At 51.3% G+C, this 22,566-nt stretch overlaps 1 protein-coding gene across 1 annotated transcript in view; it reads right to left on the reverse strand.

Moving 5' to 3' along the window:
- The window catches only part of LOC108312180, a 160,800-nt gene that overhangs the window by 133,554 nt on the left and 4,680 nt on the right, over positions 1-22,566 (reverse strand). The window contains 8 exon segments of the mRNA XM_037742506.1: positions 688-791; positions 7,546-7,685; positions 12,947-13,127; positions 14,123-14,257; positions 14,340-14,505; positions 17,424-17,494; positions 20,492-20,652; positions 22,056-22,109. Of these exon segments, the coding sequence (XP_037598434.1) occupies positions 688-791; positions 7,546-7,685; positions 12,947-13,127; positions 14,123-14,257; positions 14,340-14,505; positions 17,424-17,494; positions 20,492-20,652; positions 22,056-22,109 (1,012 nt within the window).

Here is a 22,566-nt window from a genome sequence, read left to right on the forward strand (position 1 = left end):
GTTTAGGAGACAGGGTCTCACTCTGTCACACTGGCTGCAGTGCAGTGGTGCAATCACAGCTCGCTGCAGCCTCCACCTCCTGGGCTCAAGTGATCCTCCCACTTCAGCCTCCCAAGGAGCTGGGACCACAGGTGTGCGCCACCACGCCTGGCTAATGTTTTCATTTTTTGTAGAGACGGGGTCATTGCTATGTTGCCCAGGCTGGTCTCCAACTCCCTAGCATAGGAGTTAGTGCCTCAGAAACTCCCCTCTCGGACTGCGAGTCTCATTACCCCCCTTACTGGTCCCAGATCAGCAAGGACTGGGTGGTGGAATCCCAGCCCTGCCCAGCACCCCCCAGCCCTGACTCTCTGATCCATCCCCTGCAGGAGGGTACCCTAGGCGCATTGGAATGCTAATTTCAGCAAGAGGGTCCCTGTCTGGGGAAGGGAACAATGGCTGTCTTTATGCACCAGGCCCTTCAGCTTCTGGTCCCAGGCAGGATCCAGCCTGGGCCCCGTGGGAACCTCCAGGCTCCCCACTTAATCTCCTTCTTGGCGCACGTTCTTGGACTGAAGGGCAAGTCAGTGTCATGTCTCGGGGACGGGATAAGACATCAGCATCCATCCCTCAGCATAAGACTCCCCATAAGCCAGGGACACCCCCAGCCAACTCCTGGTGCACCCGCTACCCAGGGAGGGGCCTTACCCGTTGTCTCGGCATTTGAAGGAAGAATGTCGCCAGAGTTCCATCAGTTCACCCCCAGAAAGGCCGTGGAGCTGGGACACCAGTGTCAGGAACAAGTCCATAGCCTAGGATTCAGAGGGAGCAGCATGAGACACCCAGCAGTGTGGGGGATCCCCAAAGGTCACCTCACCTGTCCTCTGCTGGCGAGCACAACTGTGGGGAAAGTGGGGAGGACCTGCCACCTTTTCCCAAGGTGTCCTGAGACCCAGTGAAATGAGCCTCCAGGTCCATCTTTTCCCCCACTGCACCCCCAGCCCCTACAAGCACACAGGCTGGTTCACTTTAATTTAGCAGGTATTTATTGAGCACCTACTATGTGCGCTGCACTGCACTCAGGATATGGCAGTGAAACAATAGACATATTGTCAGAATCTGTGGCAGCTAATAAAAGCCCAATGAATGTTCACTATGATTATAATCTAATTATTCTAATGAGTCTTAGTATATTTCAAATATTTATCGAAGTGGCGAGATTTTCCTATATAATATATATACTTTTTTTTTTTTTTTTTTTTTGACAGGGTCTCCCTCTGTCTCCCAGGATGGAGGGCAGAAGCACAGTCACTCCTCACTGCAGCCTCACGCACCTGTGCTCTAACGATCCTCCCACCTCAGCCTCCCGTGTAGCTGGGAATACAGGCACACATCAACACGCTGTTAATTTCTCTGCATTTCTCATAGCGATGACGTTTCACTACGTTGCCGAGGCTGGTCCCAAACTCCTGGGCTCAAGTGATCCTCCCACCTCAGCCCCTCCAAGTGCTGGGATTACAGGCGTGAGCCACTGTACCCTGCCTTTTCCAATATTTCTAATGAAAAAAGAATGGAATTGTTTTATACAATTATTAACAGTGACAGCTAATAAAGGGCATTATGGGGGCTGCAGAAGGCCCAAAATTCACAAGAAATAAAGGACTCAGAGCAGCCCCCGGGTTTAGGAGACGTTTAGTTTGGGAAACTTCCCTCCTGGTACCCCGTAGTCTCACTCAGGCTCACCGCATTGACCTAAACCCAAAGCCACAGAAGGAGCAACAAGGTAAGAGCCAAGCCAAGTCAGTCCCAGCTTCCTGCAGGGAAGCCCCCCGTGTTTCCCCAGGCTTGTCCAGGGCCAGGCTGTAGACCTCACCCACCAGGGGTCCTCCAAGGCTGGGACCTGCTTCCCTGGCCCTTGGCTTCCCTGCTGTGTGTGTGACGGTGACGGAATCCCCACATACGAAGCTTGATCTCAGCAAGACGCAGACTGCAAAACAGGCCCTCACTGGTCACTCGGCCCACTTGCCAACATGCCTGCCTGCCAGAATCCAGGCAGCCTTCCCGGAATATGCCTTGTGTGGGCAGAGCCAGTGGCTACCCTCAGCTCCTCCGCCTTTCCTTCTTCTAGCAGGACCCACAAGCCAGCCCCTGCTGCAGACTGACTGCCACCATCACGTCTGGCCCTGACCACTGGTGGCCTCAAAGACTCTCTTGCCCAGTGAGCAGCAGCTATCCAAAAAAATTTCAGTTCCAGGCCTGCTTCCTTCCTTCCTAATGGGCTTGGTTACATGTCTTTCTGGCCCCTGGCTGCCTTTCCCTGACTGCCCTTGGCACCCTGGGCTCAGAACAGCTGACGGGCAGCGGGAGATGGTGCCTGCCCAGGACCACTCCTCCTGCTCTGGGCAAGCCTCTGGCCACAACTGTTACCCTGAGAATGGGCCTTTCAGAGCCAGGCACAAGAGAAGGGCTCATGAGTGGCTCATCCTGCTTTCCCTCCATTGGTGGAAGAAGAAATTCAAAAGCAAAAAAGAGAGCAGACCTAGGCAGGCTATGGATGGAGACAAAGGGCTCAAGGCTTCTGCCCAGAAATCAAGTCCGGGGCCAGGCACGGCAGCTCACGCCTGAGTCCCAGCACTTTGGGAGGCCAAGGTGGGTGGATTACTTGAGGTCAGGAGTTCGATTCCAGCTTGGCCAACATGGTGAAACCCTGTCTCTACTAAAAATACAAAAATTAGCCAGGCATGCTGTTGCATGCCTTAATCCCAGCTGTTCAGGAGACTGAGGCAAGAGAATCACTTGAACCAGGAGGTGGAGGCTGCAGTGAGCCGAGATCATACCACAGCACTCCGGTCTAAGCAAGAGAAAGAGATTCCATCTCAAAAGGGGGGAAAAAAAGACAGACAGACATTTAGGTCAGTAAAAAACCTGCCACCCCATCACCGCCAATAACATACAATGATATAATAAGGCTAGGTGCAGTGGCTCACGCCTGTACGCCCAGCACTTTGGGAGGTCAAGGCAGGCAGATCACCTGAGGTTAGGAGTTTGAGACCAGCCTGGCAACATGGTGAAACCTCGTCTCTACCAAATATACAAAAATTAGCTAGCTGTGGTGGCACAGGCGCGTCATTCCAGCTGTTCAAGAGGCTGAGAAGAGAATCACTTCAACCCAGGAGGCAGAGATTGCAATGAGCCAAGATCACACCACTGCACTCCAGCCTGAGTGACAGAGCAAGACCCTGTTTAAAAAAAAAAGAAAGAGAGTAATAATTACTAAGCCACTAGTTACTTAGTAAGGAGCCTTTGCTATGTACCAGGCACTGGTCCAAGCTGACAGAGAAGGAAGGTGATAATCAGAGTGTTTGAGTCAGGTGCCAGCAGGCACATCCTACTCAGTGGCAGAGTAGAGACTTGAACTAGGGCACCAGCTCCTAAGCCCACAGTCTTAACCAGCATCTGACAGGCAAGGGCTTAAAAAAAAAAAAGTCCTGATTTGTAGCGTTTGCCGATTCGCATGGTGTAAATACACCCATCGTGGTCAATTTCAAGCTACCAACATACAATTGCTAAGGACGGACCTGCGAAGAAATCTGCAACCTTAGCACATATTTCCACCACACAGTTACAATCAACATGACTAACCTCCAATGCAAAGACAACAGTAAACTGTGGTAAAGTAGCCAGGTGGTCGTGGTTTGGAGCACTTCATACCATTGTTTCTAATATAATTCATTTTATTTTATTTTTTAAATTTTTCTTTTCTTTTTTTGGAGAAGAGTCTCACTCTGTCAGTGAGGTTGGAGGGCAGTGGTGTGATCACAGCTCACTGTAGCCTCAACCTCCCGGGCTCAAGCCATTCTCCCACCAGCGTCTCAAGTAGCTAGGACCACAGGCACATACCACCATGTTTGGCTGGTTTTTTGTAGAAATGGGCTCTCCCTATGTTACCAAGGCTGGTCTCAAACCCCTGAGATCAAGTGATCATCCCACCTCAGCCTCCCAAAGTGCTGAGATTACAGGCATGAGCCAGGGTGCCCAGCCTATTCACTTATTGATACACATTAAATGCACATATCTTCAGGGTACCCGTGGAATAATTTGATACATTCATCTAATTAAATCAGGATAATTACGATATCTATCACCTTAACTATTTATCTTTTCTTTACGCTAGACACATTCAAATTATTCTCTTCCAGTCATTTTTTTTTTGAGTTGGAGTTTCGTTCTTGTTGCCCAGACTCGAGTGCAATGGCACAATCTCAGCTCACTGCAACCCCCACCTCCTTGGTTCAAGCGATTCTCTTGCCTCAGCCTCCAAAATAGCTGGGATTACAGGCAGGCGACACCACGCCCGGCTCATTTTGTATTTTTTGTAGAGATGGGGTTCCTCCATGTTGGCCAGTCTGGTCTCAAACTCCTGGCCTCAAGCGATCTGCCCACCTTGGCTTCCCAAAGGACTGGGATTACAGCCGTGAGCCATCACACCCAGCCCCAGCTATTTTTAAATGTAGGATTAATATTAATTACAGTCACCTTAAGAATCTATCAAGTATCAGGGTCTGATTTCTTCTACGGAAGTGTGTATTTGTACCCATTAGTCAGCTACGTTAATACAACTTAATTTTTTTTTGAGATGGAGTCTCACTCTTGTCGCTCAGGCTGGAGGGTAGTGGAGCGATCTCAGCTCGCTGCAATGTCCACCTCCTGGGTTCAAGCAATTCTCCTGCCTCAGCCTCCGAAGTAGCTGGGATTATAGTCACCCGGCTAATTTTTGTATTTTTAGTAGAGACGGGTTTTACCACCTTGGCCAGGCTGGTCTTGAACTCCTGATCTCAGGTGATCTACCCACCTCAGCCTCCCTAAGTGCTGGGATTTCAGGCATGAGCCACCGCGCCCGGCCACAACTTAACGTTTGAAACAGCAGTGCTTAACGCCCGCCTGCAGGACACCTCGCCATCTACTCACCCGCCCTTATAAGCCAGGCCTGTCTCACCACTGTCTACGCTGTCTCTTGACTGCAGAGTCAGCCCTTAGTAAACACACCTTTAACTCACCTCCCTGTCCTCACAACACGCAAGACGGGTGATGAGCCACGCCCTCTCCCAGGCGTCCTTCCTGGCAGCCCGCAGAAGGTGGCCCCGCTGGCTCCCTCTGTCTGTCCCCTCCCACCTGCAATGCCCCCTTGCTTCCTCCTCCTTTGTTCCTTAGGGAAGCTCTTGGCCATCCCACCCACTGCTGCCAGCTTCGAAAACTCAGGGCCTCTGCGGAGGCCCCAGCGGAGGGTTTGCTTTCTATTGTGCACTGAGTCTTGGTTTTGTTTCCAGACTGAAAAACAAACCTTGTCTCCTGGCCACCAACAATAGGGAGGGGCAAAGGCATTTCAAGCAGACGCTCATGAGGTCTATCCCCCTTGGCAACCCAGGCAGGCTGTCAGCCCTCCCAGGAGCTGCTTGGCATACACCGACGGGTCCCTGCAAAGCCATTTCCAACAACAGGGTCCTCGGCACTTCACCCCTCAGCCCAGGGGACCTCCCCAGTGGCAGTAACTTCCTTTTCAGTGCTCTAAGACAGACAGCCACACGGTGCCCTCTCTGGCTAGCACCATCAGGGTCCAAATGTGGAGACCCAGGCCCACAGCACACCGTACCCTGAGCCACCCCTGTCAGGGGAGCTGCCCAGGCAGTGGTCAGGGTGCTTTTGGAGCCAGACAAAGGATGCAGGCCTGCCTTCCCATCAAGCCATGAAGTTCAGTGGTGCAATGGTTAGAGCCCAGGCCGGAGAGCAGCGGTCCCCTACTGGGGACAACTGTGCTCCCTAGGGACATCTGGTTGTCATGGACTGCAGGTGGGGATGATGCTGTCATTTGCGGGAAGAGGCCAGAGATGCTGCTAAACATCCTACATTGCACGTGACAGCCTCCCTCTCACACCCCACAAAGCACAACCCAGCCCTTGGTGTCCATAGCACGCAGGGTGAGAAACCCTGCTCTGGGCCAGACTGCCCAGGATAACAGCCCAGCTCTCACTTACTAGCAAGGTGGCTTTAAGCACATTTCCTACACTCTTCAAGCTTCAGTTTCCTCACCTGTAAAATGGACACAATGATATAACTTTCACTGAGATGATTAAATTAGATTATGCAGGTGAGGCCCTGGAGCTGATTGTCTGAGCATACACCAAGCGCCCAATAAAACCGTAAAGCCTTGGCAGAGCATGGTGGCTCACGCCTGTAATCTCAACACCTTGGGAAGCTGAGGTGGGAGGATTGTTTGTGTCCAGAAGTTCAAGACCAGCCTGGGCAACATGGCGAAACCCCGACTCTACAAAAAGCACAAGAATTAGCCAGGTGTGGTGGCATGTACCTGTAGTCCCAGCTACTCTGGAGGCTGAGATGGGAGGATCACTTGAGCCCGGGAGGTCAAGGCTGCAGTGAGCCATGACTGCACCACTATACTCCAGCCTGAACAACAGAGTGAGACTCTGTCTTAAAAAAATAACTGTAGGACATTGAAAGGAGGCCCCCAAAAAGATATGCCCATGTCCCAAGCCCTAGAACTTGTAAATTTCCCTTATTTACAAAAAGGATCTTTGCAGATTTAATTAAGTTAAGGATCTTGAGATACGATCATCCTGGATTATCTGGATGAGTCTTCAATCCAATGACACATCAATTTCCTTCCCCAGGGACTGTGCCACGTTAAACCATCTCTCTCATGCTTTCCATCTTATATGTGGGTTCAAGGCTCTCTCTCAGAACAAGCCAGGTGGGGAGGAGAACTCGCGTCATCAGAGCACAGCCTCAGGGTCTCAGACACTTGATGACCTCCGATGAAGGAACTGGCCATAAGTTTCAAAAAGCCACAGCCACCTCTTGACTTGAAACAGCTGGGAGTTTCGGAGGAGGCCTTGGCCATGTGTTTCTAACTTTTTCTTTTTTTTTTTTTTGAGACAGAGCTTCACTATTGTTGCCCAGGCTGGAGTGCAATGGTGCAATCTCAGCTCACTGCGACCTCCGCCACCCAGGCTCAAGCAATTCTCCTACCTCAGCCTCCCCAGTGGCTGGGATTACAGGCATGTGCCATCAGGCCCAGCTAATTTTTCGTATTTTTAGTAGAGATGGGGTTTCACCACATTGGCCAGGCTGACCTCAGGTGATCCACCACCTCCACCTCCCAAAGTACTGGGATTACAGGTGTGAGCCATCACGCCTGTGTTTCTAACTTTGTTGTGGGAAATCCTCAGTGCTGAGGCTCATCTGTGACTACGCCTGGGAGGTTAGATTGTAAATCAACAGGACTGCTGTTTGCTTCTAGACAGACAGAGGAGAAAAGGCTTCCCCCCTCTGCTCACATCCAACCTGGGGTAGGACACTGGCTTGGCACACGCCATCCCGATTTCCTTCTGCAACCAGGCACAGTTGGGCAGTGCACAGCCTACTCACCCGTACATGCCTTCCCGGATACTAAATAACTGAGAGGAAGGGCCAGGATGTGGGCAGGAAGAAGGTGTCCTAGGAACTCAGGGCCAGGAAAGACTCTGGCCTGCGGCTGCAGAAGCCACTTACCTGCAAGCTGGTTGTCTGAGCCAGGCACAGCCTCCTCACTAAGTTGTCCGCAGCGGCCACCATGGCCTGGGATGGAGTCTCTTCCCACTCGTATAGCAGGCTGCTTGGGGTCATGTCTTCATCGCCTCCATCATCTGGATCTGGGATGGCAAGAGGTGGATGGGATGACCACGTGGGGAAACCGCAGAGTGAGCTAGGAAGTCCTCTGGGAGTTGTCCCCACCCCGGCCAGTGCGTCCCTCAGCATGTTTCAAGCAATAGGTAAGAGGGTGTCTAGGAGGGAAATCGTGGCAGTGTCACTACAAACAGCCTCAGATGAGAAGCAACCTGTGTCCCCACCAGCGGGGGATGAGCACACAAACCATGGCCCACTCACGCCAGGGAACACCGAGTACCCTTTAACAGAAACAGGTCAGCAGGACACGACCTGCCTTCAAAAGACCTCCAAGCCATCGAGGGACCAAAGCAAGATGCAGACGAGTGTATGGGGCAAAAATAAAAACAGGCTGGGCGCAGTGGCTCAAGCCTGTAACCCCAGCACTTTGGGAGGCCAAAGTGGGCGGGTCACCTGAGGTTGAGAGTTCAAATCCAGCCTGACCAACATGGAGAAACCCTTTCTATGCTAAAAATACAAAAAATTAGCCAGGCATGGTGGCGCATGCCTGTAATCCAAGTACACAGGAGGCTGAAGCGGGTGAATTGCATTGCACTCCAGCTTGGGCAACAAGAGCGAAACTCCACCTCAAAAAAGTAAAATAGAAACAGACTACTCTCTGCCGGGCACAGGGTCTCACACCTGTAATCCCAGCACTTTGGGAGGCCAAGGTGGGTGCATCACCTGACGTCAAGAGTTCAAGACCAGCCTGGCCAGCATGGTGAAACCCATCTCTACTAAAAATAGAAAAAATTAGCCAGGTGTGGTGGCACATGGCTGTCATCCCAGCTACACAGAGGCTGAGGCAGGAGAACTGCTTGAACCTGGGAGGTGGAGGTTAAAGTGAGCCGAGATCATACCACTGCACTCCAGCCTGGGCAACGAAAGTGAGGCTGTCTCAAAAAAACTTAAAATGTAAAAGCCAGACAACCCAAAAAGACACAGTCACCAATGTATCTGTAAGTACACAGGATTTGTCTGGAAAATATACTAGAAGCCAAGAATGGTGGCAGCCTCTGGAGAGGGTGGGTACGCATGTGTCCTTTTGTATCATGTCACATGTCACCTTGTCAAAAAAGTCTTAATCTTTCTCATGCCTTCAGTCCTGTGGCTGCTTCCTAGGAAAGATGGGTGATGGCAGAAACTGCCCTCTGCTCTGCACACACCTGTGGTGTTAAACTTTCCTGAGCCCTGCTTGGACCCCCACACCCCAGACAAAGACCTACTCTCAAATCTGCAATCTACACTTCCCTCAGCTTCCATGCTGCTCGGCAGAGGCGTGTGCCCTCTAGATGCTGTGCGATCCCACCTGGCTGCCTGCAGGCCTGAGCACTCACCCTTACAGTGTGTCTAGCTTCACACAGGTGTACACATCCACCCATCTATTCCAGACCTCTCCTTAGCCCCAGGGGAGCCTGGGACACATAAAGGTCATTCCTGCCCCAGGGCCTTTGCACTTCCCATTTCCTCCCTGAATGCTCTTTCCTGCATCTTCCCAAAGCTGAGCTTGTCTTATGCTTCAGCAAAATCATTACGTCCTCAGAGAGGCCCGCTTGGCCCCCGTCTAAGTCACTGGCTTTCGTGAGGCTGTTTAATTTCTTTTCTGACATGATCACTGTCTCCAGCCACCTTGACTGGGTTTTTCTCCATCTGCAGCTTCCCCCTCCCAGGCGGGTGGCAGCCTCAGGGTGACAAGGATGGAGTTGACCATGATCACAGCCCTGTCCCCAGAGCCCTGGCAGTGCTCAGCACATAACAGGTGCTCAGACAAGCATGAATGAAAACACTCCTGGGCCGGGAGTGGTGGCCCACGCCTATAATCCCAGCACATTGGGAGGCTGAGGTGGGCAGATCACCTGAGGTCAGAAGTTCGAGACCAGCATGGCCAACACGGAGAAACTCTGTCTCTGGTAAAAATACAACATTAGCTGGGTGTGGTGGCACACACGTGTAATCTCAGCTACTCCAGAGGCTGAGGCAGGAATAATCACTTGAACCTGGGAGGCGGAGGTTGTGGTGAGCTCAGATCACGGCACTGCACTCCAGCCTGGGCAACAAGGGGGAAACTCCATCTCAAAAAAAAAAAAAAAAAAAAAAAAAAAAAAAAAAAAAAAAAAAAAAAAAAAAAAAAAAAAAAAAAAAAAAAAAAAAAAAAAAAAAAAACACTCCTGATGACCTGCCAAGGATCTGCAGGCCTGGAGAGAATTTTCCCACAACAGCTGCGAACCAGACGACTCTAACCCTAGAACAATTACCCGGGGAGAAGGACAGGGCCAAGCCAGGGCCACCTGAGCCCAGCGCAGAATTTCAAGGAGGGATAAAGGCTCATTTCCAAGTGTGCCTTTGGGATCGGGCCCTAAAGAATGGGGCCAGGAGGATGTAAACTAGTGCTCACAAAGGCCATGTGCCAGGTGCTTAAAGGCAATGACAATTTTCTTTCTTTTCCTTTTGTTTTCAGAAGGGGTCTCACTCTGTCACCTAGGCTGGAACAGTCACACAATCACAGCTCACTGCAGCCTTGACCTCCTGGGCTTGGGTGATCCTCCCACTTCAGGCCCTCAAGCAGCTGGGATTACAGACCCACACCACCGTGCCCGGCTCATTTTTTATATTTTTCATAGTGATGGGGCTTCACCATGTTGTCAGACTTGAACTCCTGGGCTCAAGCAATCTGCTCGCCTTGGCCTCCCAAGGAACTAGCATTACAGGCTGGAGCCACAGTGTCCAGCTGACCATTTTCTATAACTTACCCCATAACCTATGGGGTAAGCGGTGACCTACCCATATATTTACAGCTAAGGAAACTGAGGCACAGAGAGACGCTATCAGCCCAAGTCACACAACACAGAGTCAGAACCTGAATCCAGTTCTGACTCCATAAGCTTCCTGGGAATGACAATGGAAACATGGAAAAAAATTCATCCATACAATGGAATATTATTCAGCAAGGAAAAAGAAATTCCAATTCATGCCACAACATGGATGAACCTTAAACACTGTACTGAGTGAAGAAGTCAGGCACAAAAGGGCACACTTTATGACCCCATTTATATGAAATTCCACAATGGGAAAATTCTTAGAGGCACAAGTAGTTCAGTGGCTGCCAGGGTCTGGGGAGATGATGGTTAATGACACAAGGGTGATGACATGTTCGGAAGCTGATTAAGGTGGAGCACAGTGGCTCACACCTGTGATCCCAGCACTTTGGGAGGCTGCAGCGGGAAGATCACTTGAAGCCAGGAGTCTGAGACCAGCCTGGGCAACATAGCAAGACCCGTTTCTACAAAAAATTTAATAAATTAGCCAGGCATGGTGGCGCACAGGTGTACTGGGGAGGCTGAGGCCGGAGGAATCCTTTAAGCCCAGGAGGTCAAGGCACCATTGCATTCCAGCCTGGGTGACACAGCTAGACTGTCTCTTAATTGATGTTTTCTGTAAACATGGAAAAAGAAAAAAGTTGAAGGCTGGGCACAGTGGCTCATGTCTGTAATCCCAGCACTTTGGGAGGCTGACGCAGGCAGGTCACCTGAGGTCAGGAGTTAGAGACCAGCCTGGTGGTGAAACACCGTCACTACTAAAAATACAAAATTAGCTGGGTGTGCTGGCGCTTGCCTGTAATCCTAGCTACTCAGGAGGCTGAGGCAGGAGCATCACTTGCACCCAGGAGGAGGAGGTTACAGTGAGCTGAGCTCAAGCCACTGCACTCCAGCCTGGGTGACAGAGCCAGACTTCATCTCGAAATAATAGTGACAGTAACAACAACAACAAAAGGGCCAGACGCGGTGGCTCACGCCTGTAATCCCAGCACTTCAGGAGGCCGAGGCGGAAGGATTATTTGAGCCCAGGAGTTTGAGACCAGCCCGGGCAACACAGTGAAATGCCATCTCTCAAAATAAATAAACAAATAAATACACAATTAGGCAGGCATGGTGCTGTGCACCTGTGGTCCCAGTTACTTGGGGGGGCTGAAGTAGGAGGATCACGTGAGCCTGGGGAGGTTGAGGCTGCAGTGAGCCATAATCAGACCACTGCACTCCTCCCTGGGCAACAGAACAAAATTGTGCCTCCAAAAAAAAAAAAATAATAAATAAAAAAATTTTTAATGTATTTTTTGAGATGGTGTCTACTCTATGGCCCAGGCTGGAGTTCAGTGGTGTGATCTTGGCTCACTGCAACCTCTGCTTCCTGGATTCAAGCGATTCTCCTGCTTCAGCCTCCCGAGCTAGTGCTCGACTTACGACCACGGTCGGGACCGTGGACCGGTCGTAACACGATTTGGTCGTAAGTTGAGTAGGCTATATGTACAGTAGAAATGGTGCACGCGGAGATGGTAGTGCTGCCGGAAGCTGGTCCGCACTGTCGTACGCCCAGCTGGGCAACGTTTGTGCTGCCAGACGCGGAGCAGTCGTGGCTAGCGATTGTGGTCGTAAAGTCAAATGGTCGTAAATTGCAAAGGTGGTAAGTCGATCAATACCTGTAAATGGAAATACAGGCACCCACATCCATGCGTGGCTAATTTTTGCATTTTTAGTAGAGATGGGGTTTTGCCATGTTGGCCAAGCTAGCCTTGAACCCCTGATCTTAAGTTATCCACCCAACTCAGCTTCCCAAAGTGCTGGAATTATAGGCGTGAGCCTCTGCACCTGGACAGAATTCCTCTTTAAATTTAACTAGTAACAATACCTTCCTAATGGGGTTTTGATGAGAATGAAATACACAGAGGGCTCAGCATGGCCACTGGCCCATAGTAAATCCTTCCAAAAATCCCAGCAGTAAGAATAACCATTCTTATTTCATTATTAAGGAAGGCAGTTTCCAAACACGGAAAAGAAATCCTCCCCCAGACACAGGCCTCGCTTGTTTCTTTCCAAGCAAAATTGTAGAAGGGCACCAAGTCTCAGGGAATGCTATGTGTTGGCAGGAAATTTCCGGACAATCAGAAAACCTGAGTCAGTTTGCCCCTGAAACGAGCAAACTGAGAAGTCACTGAATTTAGGGTTGAGAAACCAAAGACTCCACGGGGAAAAAGGACTCTACCAAGTCAGAGCCATTTGATCTGAGCCTGCAGAAAGAGCCTGCAGAAGCTTCTAGAAGTGGCTAACTCTCCTGATGACGATCATTTTCAGAAATGGCTCAGAGGCATCCAGGCCAGGATAGAGGGACGGAGCCTGGACCTCCTTGGGCCCCTGTGGCCAGACCACCCTCATACCATGGCCAGGGGGTAGCCACTAGGGAAACCTGAGGTCACCTGTGCCCGCTGGATCTCGGGCCTTCTCGTGCAGCAGGCTGAGTGAGGAGAGAGTTCGAATCTGCACAGCGCTCGCCTTCACGGACAGCGGCCCTGCGGTGTCCAGCTCTGTGCAGGAGGCCTCCCGCAGCACGCCAGCCCGGAAGCTCTGGACACAGGTCAGACGGGAGGCCAGGCCAGGCTGCAGATCAAGAGGAGAACAGACAGCTCAGGCCAGGATCTAGCCACCCACAGGACCCAACTGGGACCAAGGGAGGAGGGCTGAGGGCCGCATCAGAACTGCAGGCCCCCACCCCTCTCTCAGTGAGGCTGGGGAGGAGACGCTCAGGGCTGCATCCCAGTGTCACCCACCCCGACTTGCACCAACAGCGGCCCAGACAAAGGCAGACAGGAGGTGACAAGGACGAGGGGAAGCAAGAAAGTCCAGCAGACAGTGACCCGCAAGAGGGGGACGACAGAGCCTCAGCTGGAAAACATTCGCATCAGCAGAGGCCCACCTCCACTTCTCAGATGCTGAGACTTTTCATAATGACTCAACATGAACAGGAATCCTCTCTCATCCTTCTGCAGATAGATGTTTGCTATTTACAAAGCACTTGCTTCTTCAGGGAGCTAGAGACAGAGTGGGGAGGAAGGCATTAGGGGAATGACAGAGGGGTGGGTGTGGGGGTCACTCCCACAGCTGCAGTCCTGGAGGAAGCCAAGGCAGCAGGATCGCTTGAGCTCAGGAGTTCAAGATCAGCCTGGGCAACATAGCAAGACACCCTCTCTACCAAAAATAAAAATTAAAACATTAGCCAGGAGTGGTGCTTGTGCCTGTAGTTCCAGCTACCCAAGAGGCTGAGACAGGAGGATCGCTTGAGGCCAGGAGTTGAAGGCTGCACTGAGCCACGATCACACCACTGCACTCCAGACAGGTTGACAGGGTGGGACTCTGTCTCTCAGGAAGCAGATGCATACATCCACACACACATACAGTAACATTTCTAGGAGGCAGGAGAAGAGGGGAAGGAAGGGGAAGGGAGAAGAGGAGGTAAAGAAAGGACCAAGAAGAGAAGGAATTGGGGTCGAGGAGGGGGAGCTGAGGAGGGACGCCAGAAACGGAAGAAAAAAGGAGGAAGAGGAGGGTCTAGGAAAGCAGCTGTCGGGTCCTGCCCCACCCCGCCCAGCACTTACGGCCACTCCAGGCAGGGCCTGAGAATGCAGTGAGGGCCGTCCCCTGTGCAGGGAGCACCGAGCCAGGTCCTTGGTCTTGTGCAGCCAGTCCCCACGGCACTGGTATGTGGTAGGACATCGGCCCAGGATGTCCACCTGGACAGACACGGTGAGGGACAGGTCGGCCTTCTGTCCACCCCACCCTCACTCCCCTCCCTTTCCCATCTCCTGGCCTCACTTCATCCAGGGTCTTGGGGCTGCAGGCCCCCGCATTGCCCTGCAGGAGGCTCAGCACGGCACGCTTCATGTTCAGCACCCAGCGAGGCTCAGCGGGGCGGGGACACAGGCGGGCCACACGTCCAGAATGCAGGATGAAGCGGAGCGGGTTACGGCCCAGGGCAGTGCTGCAAGAGGGCAGACAGGGGTCAAGCGGGACCCTCCGACGCCCCAGGTCACCTGCTGACTGCCAGAGGCCACAGCATGCCTGTCCTCCTGCAGGCCAGCCCCCATGTGGAGCACCTGGAGAACCCACATGGGGAACCCCACATTCCCCCTCTTCTTCCCTCTGCAGCGGGGCTCTGGGGCAGCCAAGTCGGCTCTGAGCCACCCCAGCCTTGTCACACTTGGGACAAAAGGACAGGTGTGTGAGACAAGTGTCAAAGAATGAAAGGCTGAGCCCCCAAGATTAGGCAATCATTCCAAAGCATCTCAACCCCAAGAAGGAGTTGAAGGCGCTTGGGATGTGCCACCCCAAATTATGCCACCTGGGTGTACTGACTTTTTTGTGTGTGTGTGTGTGTGTGTGCACAGAGTCTCGCTCTACTGCCCAGGCTGGAGTACGGTGGCGTGATCATAGCTCACGGCAGCCTCAACCATGTGGCCTTACACGATCCTTCTGCCTCAGCCTCCTGAGTAGTTGGGACCACTGCCATGTGGCCGCCACGCCCAGCTAATTTTTAAAGTTTTTGTAAAGACAGGTTTCTGCTATGTTGCCCAGGCTGATGTCAAGCTCCTGGGCTCAAGCAAACTTCTAGCCTCAGTCTCCCCACAGCACTGATTATAGGCGTAAGCCGCCACACCCAGCCTTCTGTCTACTTTGAACTAAAGGCTGTATTTGTTGAGAAACAGCAAATATGGGGAGACACTTTCTGAACTCCCCTTCTTCTGCCTTAAGACAGATCCCCCAAAAGCAACCTAATTGTCATTAATCCTCTCCAGGGAGTTTCATCACCTGGGAGAGCAGCTCTCATTCTAAAAACTGCAAGGTGACACCACACCCAGACAAACTTCATCCCACGCTTGCGCATCTTCTGTCTCTTCTTTTAATATAATTTTATTTTTGAGATGGAATCTCCCTCTGTCTCCAGGCTGGAATGCAATGGTGTGATCTCAGCTCACTGCAACCTCTGCCTCCCAGGTTCAACCAATTCTCCTGCCTCAGCCTACCGAGTAGCTGGGACTGCAGGTGCCTGCCACCACGCCCAGCTATTTTTTTTATTTTTAGTAGAGACAGTGTTTCACATGTTGGCCAGGATGGTCTTGATTTCTTGACCTCATATCCACCCTCCTCGGCCTCCCACAGTGCTGGATTACAGGCATGAGCCACCGCGCCCAGGCTCTCCTACCTCTTCTCCTAAAGGTCCACTCCTGTTTTCCAGAAACCATCTACTCCTCTCTAACTTGCCTCCCTCCCTCCTCCCCTTCCCCCATGAAAATTGTACATAAGCTCCCAAATTCACCACTTTGGGGGGCCTTCACTCTTTCATTCTGGAATGTCTCTGTGCGTGTAAAAAATCTATCTACCTCTTCTAATGTCGGTTCATTTCTAGGCACAACTACAGAACATAGGTAGGTAACGAGAGTCGTTCCCTCCCTACAGATCCCACCAGGGAGGTCATTGTCATCCCTCCACCCACATTCGGATGAGGAAGCAGGCTCAGAGCAACAGCGTCTAGCTCAGGGCCCCAGCCGGGCTGTGAACCCAGGCAGGCTCCTGCGTCACAGGCCGCAGAAACCCTGAACTGGAAGGGACTTGAGACTCTGTCATTGCTGAGACAACGAAATGAAGTCCCGAGACAGGGGCCTTCTTGGGGGATGTCACACAGCAAGCCAGGGGAGGAGCTAGGACCAGAATTCAGCTCGATGCTCTTCCCGCCCGCCCTTTGCCTGGCAGAAAGGGGCCTGGGTCTGTTATCTGCAGGGTGAAGGATGGGAAGGTGGGGGGTGAGGGGTGGTGAAATCCTCTTCCCTGCCTGGAGCTTGGAGGGGCAAGACAAAGATGCTCCAAGATGACGGGAAGCTGCCGAGTCCCCAAACCCTACAGGCTGGCAAGACAGAGCCCTGGGGAACAGATGCGTCACCACGTCTACTTCTGAAGGAGGGGCGACGGGGGGCGGCAGTCACGCTCCAGCTCCAACTAGAGCCTGGGGGTCTTAAGGCAGTCCCCCGGGTCTCAGGCCTTGATGGAGAGAAATGCTAATGGCACCCACCACTCCCAGAATAGCAAGTGTCAGTCTGGCCTCAAGGAAGTGACAACCCCCGGCCCCGCTGACTTAGCATTTCTGATGAGGAGCTGGGGGACAATAGTCCCTTGGAGGAGATCCTCCCCTTGCCTTTCAGTGGGGATCTGTCTGTCCCTCAGCAGCATCCCCCATCCTGGTATCCCTAGACAAAGGCTTTATTTCTTAACAAATGAATTCGCAATAAAAATGGAAGAGCAGTCTGCAGAGGAGTTGTCTTCAGACTGGCGGCCCCTCTGAGCTTTGAGGCCACCAAGGCCACTGTCAGGGAGGCCTGGGAAACAAGCCACAGGGAGAATCCCAGGCTTGGCTGGGTCACAAAAGGGGAGCTTAGCTTGGGGTGGGAGAGGATGGGGTCTCGGCAGAGCGGGGGAGGGAAGAGAGAGACCTCCACCGGCCCAGCAGTCCCATGAGCTGGAGTCTTCCAGAACAACCTCAACAACGATGCCCAGGCGGTGATTGACAGGCGTGAACCCTGGACACGCTTGGGGGGACAGCCAGAACTACAGGATGCGTTCCTCCCACCAGGTAAGACACCTGGTGGGGTCACCCAAGGCTCCTACATGAAGGCACCCACCCCCACAGCGGTCTCCATTGGTGCTTGACAAAGTCAAAACAAATACAGAAACTTCTGTGAACTTCAGTCCACGATGGCATCTCTTTGCTACAGAGGGGTCACCCTAACTGTTTGTCCTAATGTAATTCAGTGCACCCAGAGCTCGACAGCTGTTGAAAGATGGTAGAGAGCTCACACCTCCAGCCCCATCATGAGCAGGTCCCGGCCCCATGGCCAAGTGTCTTACCTCAGCCTCTCTGACTCCTTCAGAAGCTCCACCTTGGACCCCCGGATGGATGTCACCTGGAAGTCTCGGAGCTGAAGCAGAAAGCACGGTGAGTTGGTGACCACTCCCGGCATACCCCACGATCTCGCCAGCACCCCACCCACAAAGCAGGTCAAGGGCCCAGCAGGATACGTGAACCCATGTTGGGGGCAAGGCAGAGAGACCCCTCCCTGGACCAGGTACGAAGCCTGGGTGGTGAAGGCTGAATGTCTCCAGGGGTAGATCACTGACACAGCTAAGTACCTACAGCTGCCTGCTAAATGTCTGGAAAGTTCTCATTCTGCCCAAAAAGACACTGGCAGTTTGGTTGAGGGAGTCATAGGACTCTACAGTAGCAACAGGAATATGTTCCGTTGTAGAGCAAACAAAGGCTTAGCCCGTAACGAAGACTTGGATATCCCAGCATCACCAAAGGGTGGGTGGGTGGGTGAGCGGGTGTGTGTGTGTTGGTTGCAAAAGGTAGACTTCCTAAAAATGCAAAATATCCTCCCTAAAAGAACTGATTTCACTGTTTAAATTTAATACAGCCAGTCACAGTGGCTCATGCCTGTAATCCCAGCACTTTGGGAGGCTGAGGCGGGTGGGTTACTTGAGCTCAGGAGTTTGAGACCAGCCTGATCAACATGGCAAAACCCCGTCTCTACTAAAAACACAAAAATTAGTTGGGCATGGTCGCAGGCACCTGTAATCCCAACTACTTGGGAGGCTGAGGCAGGAGAATTTCTTGACCCAGGTAGGTGGTGGGTACAGTGAGCCAAGATTGAGCCACTGCACTCCAGCCTGGGTGACAGATCAAGACTCTGTCCCCAAAAAAAAAAAAAAAAAATTAAGAGATTTTGGCTGGGCACAGTGGCTCATACTTTTAATCCCAGCACTTTGGGAGGCCGGGGCAGGCAGATCACTTGAGGTCAGGGATTCGAGACAAGCCTGGCCAACATGGTGGAACCCCATCTCTGTTTTTTTTTTTTTTTTTTTTTAATAAAAAAAACATTTTTTAAAAAAAATGGAATGAAGTTCTGCTACATGCCACAATGTAGATGAGCCTTGAAAACGTTATGCTAAGTAAAATAAGCCAGACACAGTCACATGTTATGTGATCCTACTTCTATGAGGTACCTAAAAAACAGGCAAGTTCATAGAGACGGAAAGCAGAATAGAGGTGCCCAGGGTCTGCAGGGAGGGAATGGGAAGCCGCCATCAGTGCGTACAGAGCTATTTAGGACGTTGAAAAAGTTCTAGGGATGAAGGTGGTGATGGTTGTCCAACACTGTGAAAATACTTAATGTCACTGAATTATACACTTAAGATGTTGAAATGGTGTATTCCATATTATAATCACAGGAAAAAAATACAAATACAGATAAGCCAGACACAGAGGAAAGCATCCTGTACAATTCCATCAGAGAGAAGTTCAAAGACAGGCAAAACTCAAGTACGGTGATAGAAATAAGGCACGCAGGCTAGGCGCAGTGGCTCACGCTTGTAATCCCAGCACTTTGGGAGGCCAAGGCAGGCAGATCACTTGAGGCCAGAAGTTCAAGACCGGCTTGGCCAACATGGTAAAACCCTGTCTCTACTAAAGGTACAAAAATTAGCTGGACATGGTGGTGCGCACCTGTAATTCCAGCTACTCGGGAGGCCGATGCAGGAAAATCGCCGGAACTAGGGAGGCAGAGGTTGCAGTGAGCTGAGCTTGTGCCACCGCACTCTAGCCTGGGCAACAGAGTGAGACTCCATCTCAAAAAAAAAAAAAAGAAGCTGTACCTTTGGGAGAAGTGACCAAGAAGAAGTATGAAGGAGGCTCTGGGGGTTCTATTTTGTTTCCTCCTCTGGTGATCACTATGTAGATATTTGGTTTATGGAAATTCCTTGTTTTGAAGATTTGTGATTTTTACACTTTTTGCTCTAAAAATATGTTTAGTTAATTAACCTCCAAATGGGCCAGAAACTTTTCATCTAGAATCTTTGAAACACACCAGTTCTTTATACCCTTGCCAACATTTGACATTGGTAACTTTTCTTAAATGCTTAAAGCAAACAAATGAATAAAACTGCAACAGAGCACAATTTGCTTTGTAAGAACTGGCCCTGCAGATAAAAACACCTACAAGTGTTTTGAACGATGTAAAAGGATGGCAAAGACTAATAAAGCAGCAGTTCTGACATTTTGGACACTTTAAGCATTCAGAAGCAGCTCAGGGCCACTCCACGAAAGACCCCATTCTGTGGTCTACGTGAAAATGCAACAACAATTTTGAGAAACTCTTGTTAGCAAGCGCTCCAGCCAATACAAAAACGCATCACAATACAAGATGAGACTCCAGCAGAAACTAAAAGGCCACTTATCGGGGGTGAGAGGGTTTATCCAGGAAAAAATATAAGGGTTATGAGAAATGGGACAGAGGCAAATGGGCAAGCACTTCCACTTGCAAAAACATTGAGGAGCTTCCAGAAAATCTTAATGAAAACAAACCTGGAACCACCAAGTAGGCCTAGTGTATGATTCTGCCTTAACCCAGGACCTACCACCACTGCACCTCAGTGTTTGCCTTTAACCCGAGCCTGTGGACCCAGGTACTGCCAGGCCAGTGTCTAGCAGAAAACAGGCCAGGGCAGGCCTTCCTGGAAATAGACTTCCACCCAGTCTATTCCATTGTCCAAAGGCCTTGACTCAGTTTGACTTTGCTTACCCTTAGACCTTCAGATGTGGCTCTCGGTCCACCCCTAGGTCACAGTATGTCCTCATTCTATGGCTCTTCTCACTCCAAGGACTTCCCCCAACCTGCCCTAAAAATATACCTTCCTTAGCCTCTGCTATTCCCCCAGTGGGCCCTCTATGGCACGTCTTACAACCAAAATGGCACCACTTTTCCACGTTCTTCTCCAGGGTCCTCACTTGCCAAATGTAAGATTTCTCAGAAAGTTCCTCTGCTTATCAAGCAAATTGGAAATTGGAGGTGAGGGGCTGTGGCTTCCTCTGGGTCCTCCCCAGTGTCAAGGTGATCTCCCAGTTACCGAAAGATACTCACCCGTAAAGCCATCTGGCATGGGCCAAGCACATCAAGGACAGCCAAGCCTTGGAGGCCAAGGCCACTCCCCTCCACCGGGACCTCCTGCAGGCTGGTGCTGGTGTTGGTGGAAAAGCGATAGGTGTATCTGGTCCCCACATGGAGGTGGGGACCAGCTGACCCTGGAGGGCAGAGACAGAGAGTAATGTCACCTTGACAATCTGCAGCCATCTGGGACCCCCAACTCCACCTCCAAGCATCCTTGCTTACACCTCTATCTTCCCCTCCATCTGGGGCTCTGAGCTTCCTGTCCCCAGCTTGGGGAAAGGTTGAATAGCTGCATACCCTCATAAAGGTGAAAAAGAAAATAAAGACAGTAAAAGTGCTAGCCAGGGTCATCATGGGCTAAGCCTTCTTCTCATGTCAAGGTTTCTTGGCCTGGGCACTATTAACATTTGGGGTCAGAGAATTCTGTTTGTGAGGGCTGTCCTGTGTGTTGTCAGGAAATTTAACAGCATCCCTGACCTCTACTGATGAGATGCCAGTAACAGGGCCCAGTTGCGACAACCAAAAATGTCCCTAGACTTTGCAAAACGTCCCCAGGGGAGGGAGGGACACAATTACCCCAGCCGAGAAGCATTCATCTACAGTAACTCATTTAAGCCTCATAACCAACTTTGAGGTGAACACTATTTTCTCTATCTTACAGTAGAAGCAGCTAAGGCTCAGAGACATTAACTAACTTACACAAGGTCACACAGCTGGGATTCCACCCTCGACAGTCCGACTCCTCACCTACCACCTTGATGGATATCAAGTTTCTTCTGAGGAGAAGAAACTGAGGCTCAGATTAACGGACTTACACAAGGTTACACAGCTGGGATTCCACCCTCGACAGTCCGACTCCTCACCCATCACCTTGAAGGACATCAAGTGGCGTTGGGGGACTGTTATCCTGATCTCCACAGAAGACAAAGCTGTAAAGCTGGCCAACCTTGGGGGATCTCGGGGTGAGGAGAGTAGCTGCTCTGGGGAAGAGCTGATTTAGGGAACAGAGAGGTCTGTAGTTCTCGAGCCAAATCTCTAAGCTTCTATTGTGGCCAGGGGATCAAGTGTGAAACCTAATTATGACACCTCACCCCTCCCTAAGGCTTGTGATTGAATTTACATTCTCATGTCAATTTCTTTGAGACAGAACCACACCTCATATTCCTAAGGTGCTTCTCTCTTTCCCAAGAATTTCTTCCCAAAAGGCTTTTTCATCTGCTCCACTCCAAAATGCAAATGGCATCACCTGGCCAAAGACATTTATTCCACCTGCGGCCCACAGGTATGAGGAAAAAGTCCCGGGCCTTGGGGGCTGGGATGGCTTAAGGCATTTTACTCTGCGCTTTCCTATCGTTTAAGTCTGTGGGTGGCCTTTCCAGAACTAGACTTGGTCCTCCCAACTGGTATCTTTGGGAATATAGGCAGGGCCCTCTGGGGCTGCCTGTGATCCCATCTGACAGCTTCACCCTTGGGACCTGTACTGGGCTCAGGCTTCTGGTCCAGAGGTGTGCTCAGCCATCCCAAGAGAATCACTCACCTGCGCATGCAGTCATGCAGGAGGCCGCCTGCCCCACCTGCGAATCTGGAATCTCTGAAATTGCAAATCAGATGGAACCAGGGTGAGGCCAGAAAGACGCATAGGAGAGCCACACCCTATGGGCCACTGACCTACTCAAGGAAGAAGACATTTAAGGGTCCAGGGGGACTAACGGGATGAGAAATGATAATGCCAGCTCTCCCCAGACTTTGCAAAATGTCCCCAGGGGAGGGAGGGCCACAAAGACTGGAAGCAATTTCCCTACCTGTCCAATTTGCTCTTCCCCATCTTGGTTACTGGCACCATCACCCCTGATAGCTCAAGGTGGCAATCATTCGTGCTGCCACACCCTCATCACCACCTGAGTCCAATATGTCAGTAAGCGCTGCCAATTCCCTCACCCAATGCAGGTGTCCATTCTTCCCATCCATCAGTCCATCTATCCATCCATCCACCCCCCACTCCCTCTCCTATCCACCTCCCCAACCCCCTCCTATCCACCCACCCACCC

This window comes from Cebus imitator, unplaced genomic scaffold (genome assembly GCF_001604975.1).
Source record: "Cebus imitator isolate Cc_AM_T3 unplaced genomic scaffold, Cebus_imitator-1.0 Scaffold122, whole genome shotgun sequence".
NCBI classification, from domain to species: Eukaryota; Metazoa; Chordata; class Mammalia; order Primates; family Cebidae; genus Cebus; species Cebus imitator.